The sequence below is a fragment of the Gymnoscopelus microlampas genome (genome assembly GCF_963454915.1).
Source record: "Gymnoscopelus microlampas genome assembly, chromosome: 17".
In the NCBI taxonomy this organism is placed as follows: Eukaryota; Metazoa; Chordata; class Actinopteri; order Myctophiformes; family Myctophidae; genus Gymnoscopelus; species Gymnoscopelus microlampas.
This window is the reverse complement of record NC_139954.1, coordinates 12,731,657-12,742,217: the sequence shown is the minus strand read 5'-3', so window position 1 is coordinate 12,742,217 and position 10,561 is coordinate 12,731,657. Positions and strand designations below refer to the sequence as shown.

Below are 10,561 nucleotides of genomic sequence, written 5' to 3'. Positions count from 1 at the left end.
GGCCTTGATGAGTTGATGCTGAGTGCCAAGCAGGGAGCCATTGGGTCCCATTTTTTTTTAGAGTCTTTGGTATGACCCTGCCGGGGATCAAACCCCGACCTCCCAATCTCAGAGTGCCCAGTGTCGGCTGCTCGGCCGCTCCAAAATTCTCCAACATTACAACATTGGAACGCCTGGGGCCAATAGGATCTCCCCACGGGCACTCTAACCACAAGGCCACTGAGCTTCAATATATGACTGAAAATATGAAGTATAGGCATTATCATGGCTTTTCAAGGTTCAACCTTTATTGTTGCACCCTGTACCTGTAGGCTACAGGGTGCTACTGCACATTATCTCTATATTCATGTGACCAAGGCGGATCTGTCCAATTTTTCATATTCCATCTTGATTGGCTAAAATTGGCTTTGCTCTGTGAATGATCCAAGCACCACCGAAGAAGAGTACACCCAGAAATCACGTGATCGCAACTAAAAAAAGCTTGCCTCCTTTCATGTTAAAGGATTTACAAAAGTACAATTTTCTTTCTCAGATTGCTGTTGTTTTCGGTACAGTACAATCGCTGTTTTCACTGGCAAGGGGACGGTAGCCAAGTGGCTCTGACTGCCTTGCATTGCGGGCCCTAGGTAGGCAACCTCGCCTGGCGGAGACTATCTATGCCATGGAACATAGTAGTCCGTGGACCATTGGTTGAGAAACAGTGGGATGCATAGACATGAACAAAAGTACAAATCTTAGCCCATATCCCCTCCCAATACAACAGTGGTCCCCAGGTTGATTCTTAGTCAGGGCGGTGTACACAATCAGTTGAAAACCCTTGATTTAATCCTTTAAACTGGCCATAATTAAAATGTAAAAATACAATTGTCAATCACTTGAACCCTAGCATGAACCCTAGCTCACAATTAATGCATTGTGAGCTTGTAGAATGGCTGTTTCTGAAGATATTTAGTGTAGAGGGAAAACAGGAGGGGGTATACTAGTCAGAGCCCTTGGTAATCCAGTCAACTAAGTATAGGGTTATGTGGTTAAAGTATGTTTCTAGTCTTTCAAATCATGTAAACCTATTCACATGTGGTTCACAGGTAACCACAATCTATCTCTGTTTGGACCTTGATAATAGAAGGCAGGCTATTGTCCTCCATTCATAACAACTAGGTTTGTGTACAGAGATAATGTGCATCTGTAGGTCCAGACTGTCAGGCAGCCCATCTATTGTTAAATTCAGAACAGGGTGTGCCAGAGACGCTCATTCTGTCCCCTTTAAAAGCACCTTGTTGCTGGATTAAAGCTATCAGCCCAAAGATGACACTGAGGAAAGAAACAGCTTTTTAAGTACAGACAATCTACTGTGGTGAGATCTATGCTCTGTGCAAAACTTGGGAACTGACTGCAGATAGGGAAATGATGGACAGCACCGGCCTTCCCCTACTGATCCTGTTGACACTCGGCTGTCTTTCTTGTGCAAAGGATGTGAGAGATCATTTTCCTCCCTGCCCAGATTTCCAGGAGGCATTTGGAGGCTCTTGCTATGAGTTTGTGGTTCTCCGACGACCCTTTGCCAGTGCCCAGGCTTGGTGCGAGCAGGCCGGAGGTCGCCTCGCCTTTATCCCAAATGAAGAAACCCAGTCCTTCCTTCAGAAGCACCTGGACCCAGAAATGGACTGGTGGCTAGGAGCAGCATCAGAGGCCTCTCCACACCTGAGATCGCAACAATTTGATGCTGTTAAAGGTAAGCGGTAGATATTTATGATACTTTGAAGAAGCCTATACTCTGAAAGAGATTTAACATTATTCCCACGAGATAAGATCATCATACTACTATAACGGTATTCACTCTGCTTCATGATTGCAATAAATGCAATTAATTTGATTGTGATGATCATCATGCTTCATCGATCTCATCATGCACAGATTTAAAGCAGTAATGGTTGTTAGATTTGTATTGTTAGCTAATATGGATAGGGTTACAAGGAAGGGCAAGTTTATTTGTTGAACACATTTAAACAAGGCAATTCAAAATGCTTTATACAAAATATTAAGCACTAAATATTAATAATCCAATGATAGACTTAACCACTCAACCCGGCATCCCCCGTTTTGTTCAAATGCAAAGATTTTCATAATTTCGTTTTTTTCCAAAAGTAATGAAAATAGCAGTATAAAATAGCATCTACAACATGTCATAATGCAGCTATTTTTGTGACTTTTGCAGGAGTATACAATAGGGCATTAACACATCGGGTGCCAGAGGTTTTTTAAAACAGGGTACATCCAGTGCCGGCCGTTTCTTACCGTTTACGGTATTTTTTTGTATTTTTTTAAACGACTATAGTCGATTTTGGTACTCACAAAATAAACATAAACAGATGCAATGTGGAGATACAAGGTTTCTCCCCGACAGGGACGACACCTTGGTCAGTGTTGCACTGTCCCCTCTGCAGGTCCTCTTTCATGGCTAGATGGTTCAGACATCAGCTACTCCAACTGGGCGAGCAGCCCACAGCCAGAGGCAGGTTGTGGACACATTCTGAGACACTCAGCCTTCCACTGGACGGCCACGGGCAACTGTACTCAAGAATTTCAGTTTGTCTGCCAGTTTGGTAAGTTTATTTATTTCTTAACCCAACACCGGGAACGCATCTGTGTAACCAGTTAAATGATTATTTTACACTTTGGCTATTCAAAAAATAGCAGATATACAAGCTCATAGTGCCGCTCTATGAGCTTGTAGATCTGCATTTTTTTTTAAAATGTGTGCAAATCTTTGAATATATATATTTTTTAAAGCGAACATTTGTAACTCAAATCTTAGCTTCTTGGGGTCCCTGGAACCAAACATTTTACAAAAGTTCGCTTTAAAAAAATATATATTCAAAGATTTGTACAATTCTTTTAAAAAATAGCCGATCTACATGCACTATGAGCTTGTAGATCTGCCATTTTTGAATAGCCAAATAAATCTAAAATGACAGAGATGCGTTCCCAGATTGGGTTAAACATACCATACTTGATTATGCGCAAGTAAATCCTAATGCAGCTAATAAAATACTGTCTTTACTTTTCCCCCCTGTCGTAGAGTCTGGGAGATGGATTGTGTGTGTGGGTCAGAATGTCACCCTGCAATGTGCTTATGGTCAAGTATTAAAGATAGAGGGAGGCTTCTACGGTCGCAAGACTGTTCACTACTGTCGGTCTGGCCTCACTCCCTCTCCCACGTCCACAAAGGATCAGTGTAGCTCGCTGGATGTTACACATTCATTAAAAGGTAAACACTATGACCAGTTATATTCTGTGTTGCTTTTCGTTGTTGGACTTTTAAAGATAATAAAATACATGATACATGGAATCAATTTCATGTATAATTTCATCCAGAAATGTAAAGTTTGTGCCCTCCAACCTGTATCACTCTTGGTTTGATAATACAGTAGGTCTTTTCAATGTGCGTACCAAAAAATCCTGAAGGGGGCGTCAACAAGGGTTATTTGGTAGCGCGGACATCATGGTGGGGTATAAACAGGTTGACTTAACATTGACCCCACCAGCATGTCTGCAGCTACCACGCCCCCCCGTGGTGACGACACGTTGGCAAGCACTATGGAGAACCACTTTAACGGATTAAAAAACCCACAGCTTCACTAAAAGGTTCTGCATGGGTAAGCTGTAATGCAATTCAATAATGCTTTTGAAAGAGGTGATTGCTCAATGCCACAAAAGGGCTAGATATATTATGACATGCAGAAACCAAATACAGTATATGCAACAGGTGATACCCCATCAAAACGCATCTGAAAGCAAGGCCATACAATGAGCACATTAAAGCCTCAATACGGTCTAAGATAATATCAAACCACATTGAAGTAAATATTGACTCATGGATTTTACTGATGACACAAGCAACATGTGTTTCATGTATGAATGGCAGGCAGAGAGATGAGAGAGCGTACCGTGCACTGCATGGGGCATTCATATAGCACTTTTCTCCAAAGTGCTTTACAATGTGCATTGTATAAGTGCATAAGTGTTTTATGCATTCGGCCACCGAACTAATGGTGATGGTGATGATGTATTAAATGTTTGATGAAATATTCAGGCAATCCTTCCTTTGTTTATTTTAGTGTTTCAGGTCATTCTCATAACCTTTAACCCATTGAGACCTGGAACGCATCTGTGTCATTGTTTTGATTTGAGCTAAAAAGCATTGTTTTACACTTTGGCTATTCAAAAATAGCAGATCTACAAGCTCGTAGCGCGGCACCGAGTGCCGCGCTACGAGCGGTGCCATGCTACGAGCTTGTAGATCTGCTATTTTTGAATAATCGTGAAAATGTGTGCAAATCTTTGAATATATATTATTTTAAAGCGAACATTTGTAACTCAAATCTTTGCTTCTGGGGGGTCCCTGGAACAAAATATTTTGAGATGGGGGTCCGCGGCCAAATTCATATCATTTTGGGGGTCCTTGACATGAAAAAGTTTGAGCACCACTGATATAGAAACATACGTTTTTTAGAATACTGCTGGAATTTAGAAGACATTTGTAGAATCGGCTTCAATATGTTAAAGAGGCATAAGAACAAACTCAGACACGGCCTTGTTTGTTTGTCTATCCTAATAGGTCAGTGTGATGGACGGCAGGCCTGTCAGGCTGCAGCAGCTGTCATCTCCTTTGACGATCCCTGCCCTGGACTGGGAAGTTACCTGTCGGTGGATTACCACTGCAAAGATGGTGAGTAGCATCAATGGGTGATTACTTGTATACTTCCAGGCCCAGTCTAAAGTAGTGTTGAGATAGTCTAAACACTTTCCATGCAAAAAAACAAACAATGTGGTGTGGGCATCCAGCACTGTTTAATTTCGCTATCGCTACACCCACTAATGGTTCAACCAATCAACATCTCTGTGATACATACAAACGCAATCAAACCCCTTCGATATACAGTAGGCAATATACTTCCAGCGCTTCCTTTGGCTTCTTGGTTTCACTTCAGCCTTTATTTCAGCCTTTATTTCAGCCTTTATTCCAGGGTTTTTTCAAAGGGAGGGAGCCATATTTGACAATATGAAAATGCCTTAGTGCTTACTGCATCTCCTGCCATACTGTTCCTATTGGCCTTAGCCACATACACATGCATCGGATTACAAGCATTTTATTTAACTACAATTCAGTATCAGTAGTCGTTGGGCAGCGTAGCCAAATGTAAAGTCACTCATCTGTGCTGTGAACAAAACAAAAACAATCCAGCCTTTTTTCACATGCATGTGCATGGCATTGCTATTATATTTACAGTCTGTTATTCATATTGGGATATCCCTCTGTCCTGAAAGATATAACTCCCTCTACGTTTATGGAATGGGTCCAAACAGCTATAATGCTGGGTAGGAGGTTGCTATAGTCCAACTATGGAAGTCAGCTCATGTACCATCAATCATAGATTGGCATAACTTACTTATTAAGACAGCATCATATGAACGGGTATCCTTCTCTATGAAGGGCAGAACAGACCAGTTCCACCTGAAGTGGGAAAGATTTCTTCACTATATTAATGGCTTGTAATGACAGACTGGCTCCCACATGTATACCCTATACTGTATACTGTAGGTATATCCTTGCTTGTTCACAGTTGGCTCTATTGTATGTGTAACATAGCCTCCGTCCTTATTTTTCTTTGTCTTTTATTTCTTTACTCTTATCTTTTCTTCTTGTCTTATTTTTTTTTTGTTTTACCGTAATGACTGTTGTTGTGTCGATACCTGTTGTTTATGAATTTATTAATCTTGTTTTGTTCTGTGTCTGTCCATTGGGATGTTGCGTTGTCAAAAATTAAATCAAATATTAATCCCACAAAAAGATTTAAGTTATTTACAGTCCAATAAATAGAACATCACAAGGGACAAGCAATTAGGAATGACACATTCTACTGAGCCTATCAGCCCAGGTTAATTATTTTTGGCAGGTCATGAATAATACATTTTAGGAAGGAAGCCACATTCAGAGAGAGAGAGAGAGAGAGAGAGAGAGAGAGAGAGAGAGAGAGAGAGAGAGAGAGAGAGAGAGAGAGAGAGAGAGAGAGAGAGAGAGAGAGAGAGAGAGAGAGAGAGAGAGAGAGAGAGAGAGAGAGAGGATCCAGGAACGAGGTGTTGCCTTTCTATTGATGTGTAACATAAAATAGTCTGATAGAGCAGCATTATATAAGCTCCATAATCATGTTTTTTTTGTTTTTAACATGTTTTTGAAGATTATCCATTAAAATCCAGGTGGTTTTTGGCACTCTGCTTTTCTCTAAAGCATTAATATGGATGTTTACCTCCGAAACTGGCCTTAAGACCGCCCTCTCTGTGAAAGCAGGTGTGACACATGACATGACAATTTGGTACTGCCGCTACTGCGTTAACAAATTGTTAATGAGGGCAAAGACAGACATTTATATTTCTGACTAAGTTTGGACGCGTGAACTGGAACTTTAACTAACAATTACCCAGACACATAATAGATGCTCTCCTCACACATCTTTGGTTATTTCTTGCCCACAGGACTCAGATTATCAATGATCAAGCTGGCTGCTGTCTTTGATAATATCACCATCAGCATGAAGTGGCTCTACCAACCTTTGCAGGGTAATGCTACCTGCAAGCTGAGAACTGGAGATGGACACGTCATTGAACTTGTATACACTCCAGCTAGGTGAGCAAAATACGTATATCAGTGATCAAGGTTGACTGAAAATAACACAAGAACTGTTGGTAATGTTTTACATGAAGTCTATGGTAGCTTCATTAGGCATTCTTTACACATTCATGGACTCAATAATACATTCATTAAAGTTACTAAAGGCTTAAGGACCACTTCATGTGGGTACTGTAACACCTTCCATAATGCATTTGAAAGATATTGTTCATGAATATAATTCTATGTGAGCACAACTCTTTCATTCAAAACGTAATAATCACCAGCACTCACATAAATGTACTTAAGGTACCTTTCATTTAATCAGGCACAGGCAGCATACGTACACTGCAATACTAATTAAATAAAGCACTGTTTCTCAAAAGAGGGTACTTTGAACATCTTATTTTACTCTTATGATAACACATTGAAGAACTTTGCGAAAAAAAACCTGCTTATCTGAAAGTGTTAAATAAAATAAAATAAATATTGACAAGCACAACTGTTGAATTGAAAGCAAGCAATACTTGGCCAGTATGCTGTATGTTTTAATATGTTTTATTTCAAACATGTTGACATAAAAATGTAGCACATCTACTCAGGATGCACTAACTGCAACTCTTTCAGGTGTGCAGTCATACCCAGCTCAGAGTCCAGTTTGTATGGATCCAGGTGTGACTGCTTAACTGAAGAACTGATTATTTTATTACTTTCATATTTCATTTCAAATAAGAATTGGAATGAATGACCACTCCAAAAACTTGACATATGCGTGCTGTTATCAGTGATGTTTCACTGAAGCATTAGTGAGCATGACTCAAGTTTCAACAAGTAATTTATTTACCGGGTGCAGAGTTCAGAGAGTTCATTCATAACAGAAGAATGGCCAGCACTCACACAAATGTCCTTTAGTTACCTTTTATTTAATTAGGCGCAGGCAGCGAACATACACTGCCCGTGCCTAATTAAATAGAAGGTACTGTACCTAAAGGCCATTTATGTGAGTGCTGGTCATTCTTCTGTTTAGTTTAGCCCAATGAATGCCAATGTGAATATGCAATAACCATACAAAAAAACAAATACATTTTAATGAGTTTCGCGAGTGAGGTTCTAGTCTCTCAACAAAGCCAGATGCACCGCATGCATTCAAACCCCTAGACTCTGCGGTGGTGAGCAGGTACTCTACCACTGCACCACCCAAGTGCCCGTCTAGACGTTTTTTATCATTGCTATTTTTTATCAATAATAAAACATTTTGATGATAGCACAATAATTGCAAAAGTAAAAAAAAGTCAAACTTGTACAACCCGCTTACAGTACAACCGCCTTTGTAAAGAACAAGAGTGCAAGAAACTCATAGTGTTGGCAGTGGGATGGATATGGACGAAGGTCAATAAGTGATGCTGAGGTGTTTAAGTGTCCACATGAAATTATTTTCATCCAGAAAAATGTTATTTTCAAAGCAGACAATTTGTGAAACCACACAGTGACACCCTCTGTGATTAGCAACCATCAGGGGATCGATCATACTGGAGATAAATATTCTGTGACTATTTCAAAAAGGTAAGAAAATCGAAAAAATCACTGGCAGTGGGCAAACGCGGCCAGAAATAAGTCTGGCAGTGAGAGAGAATGACTCTCAGACTTTTGCTGTGATTGCTTTGTTTCTCAGGTTGGAGCGGCACTTTTTCCACAACTATACCTTTCCGAGCGACTTTGAGGTGGAGGTGGAATGTGCCAGTAACGATGTCCATGCCACAGCTCAAGAAATCATTACCATCCAGGAGCCCATCGCAGGGGTTCTTGTCATAAAGTGTCACAGTGGGAATGTGTCATTAGATGCAGATGACTGTAAAGCCTTGTTCGGTGCCCCGTTTCAAATTCAAGTGGAATTAGAAGCAGGTAAGAATTAAACTAGATCTAGTCTGACCATGTTAAAAGAGCTTGCAGTACATTTAATTTTATCACTTGAATTTAAATGTGTTTGTTTTGGATGTGTTTATATCTCAGTAGCACCATGCCTTTTTGTAACTAATGCATACTGTATCAATAAGCCATTATAAATGCCTCAAGAATGCATAATCAACAAGTTAATGTTAAAGGAGGAGTTCACCAAAAAAATTACTTATTTTCTATCAATTGCACACCCCATGAAGCCTTGGTTTCATGGATTTATTTTTGTTTTTGTGGCATTCCTAAAACAATAATTTAATGACCGTGTGTATTTCCGGTAGGAGACACAAATAATCTACTTTGTGTCTCCTACTGGATACATTAGCCGGTAGGAGACGGGAATCAAATTATTAGCTTAGGAATGCCACAAAAACAAAAAAGAATCCATGGATTCAAGGCTTCATAGGGTGTACAATTGATAGAAAATAAGTCATTTTTTGGGTGAACTCCTCCTTTAATAATATAATGTTGTGATATGTGTGCTAACAATACAGTATACAGTATAACAACAATATACAATATACTACTACCTGATAGAAATAAATCAATGTATACAGCTTTAGCAGCCATGGAGAGTGTACTGTACAGAATATGAAGGGAGAAGGGTGAGAGAAAGAGAGGAAAACCTTCTTGCTGTGAGGCAACACTGCACTGCCCTAAGAGAGGTGAATCTGGCATCAGTTGAATCACTATATCACGAACGCATAATCAATAGAGCAGGTAAAATAATCGCTGATGCCTCTCGCACCATGATGGATGTACCTGCACTTAGAGCACTTTGTCTATGTTTTGATGTTGCTGATGTGGAACTGAGCTAACCCCAGTTGCTGTACGCAAAGCAAAATGCCAATTACCTAACCTGAGTTGTTTGGTCATTAGAGAGAACTGAACTGAACTAAACAGAACACGGATAGAGAGACAGAAAGTGGGATTTTAGAAGCTGCTTCTAATACCAGTTGTTTGTGTATCTGCACCACGTCACTGAATCAAATATCTCTTTTGTACATGCTGTGTATAAAGGGGATTTCGATTCAAAAGTTAAATAATTCATATTCTCTGTGTGCTGTCTCTCGGCTGGCAGGTACCAATGTGACCTACACACTCCAGCATGGAGCAATATTGTTGGCGAGTTCATCGGTGGTCGGAGGAATCACAGCAGAGAACATCACAGTGAGTCCAGAGATGATGAAGCTGCTGGCCCTGGGCTGCCACGTTCTGTGTCTTCATGCATCCAACAGGGTCACTAGCCCTCCAGAGACCACCGAATTGAAGGTGAATAAAGCTAAGAAATATTCTTCGTGCAAACCCCCCAACATCTTCAGCCTCCAAGAAAAGTAAGAAGTGAAAGCAAAGAGATAAAAACAAGTCAGACATGAAAAACCTCTCACTGTTATAAAATGTCAAAACATGTGATCAGTGTTAAAACTATATATTATATTTAATATGTGCATGGATAAAAGCACTAAGGAGTCGGGACAATCCTATTTAATCCTAAAATAAAACAGTAAAAGTGCCCGTGTAAGGTTAAAAGCAAAAGCAAGAGGCAGTAATGGCTTCAGGGTACGGTAAGTTCAGAACTGCATCATAGTCATAGGTGTGTGTACATCAGGACAGAATCCACAAAGCCGGCGGCCATTTTAGTCCGGGCAGTATGGTGATGTATGGCCTGTTCAGCAGCCTGATGGCGGCCAGTAGTGATGCGCGGGTCGGGTTTTTTCATGACCCGCCCCGCCCCGCCCCGCGACGGAACCCAACCCGCCTCAACCCGCCCCGCGAACCCATATATAAATCTACGGCTCAACCCGCCCCGCGACCCGCGATTTCTTTTTTATTCTGTAAAATCATGGTTAGAAAATAATCCCCAAGTGTATTCAAACTGTTTTATTGTTAGTATTCTTATTCTTATTAGGAATAAAGACAAAACAAGAGCATGTTATTATT

General features: G+C 40.4%; 1 protein-coding gene across 1 annotated transcript in view; it reads left to right on the top strand.

The window, feature by feature from the left end:
• Nucleotides 1–1,407: 1,407 nt before the first annotated feature.
• Nucleotides 1,408–10,561, top strand: part of LOC311064295 (polycystin-1-like protein 2) — a gene marked incomplete at its 5' end in the record, with an annotated part of 53,852 nt that continues 44,698 nt past the window's right edge. The window contains 7 exons of the mRNA XM_084084129.1: nt 1,408–1,732; nt 2,445–2,603; nt 3,080–3,268; nt 4,619–4,729; nt 6,535–6,685; nt 8,340–8,569; nt 9,702–9,892. Of these exons, the coding sequence (XP_083940255.1) occupies nt 1,408–1,732; nt 2,445–2,603; nt 3,080–3,268; nt 4,619–4,729; nt 6,535–6,685; nt 8,340–8,569; nt 9,702–9,892 (1,356 nt within the window). The remainder of the gene's footprint in view (nt 1,733–2,444; nt 2,604–3,079; nt 3,269–4,618; nt 4,730–6,534; nt 6,686–8,339; nt 8,570–9,701; nt 9,893–10,561) is intronic.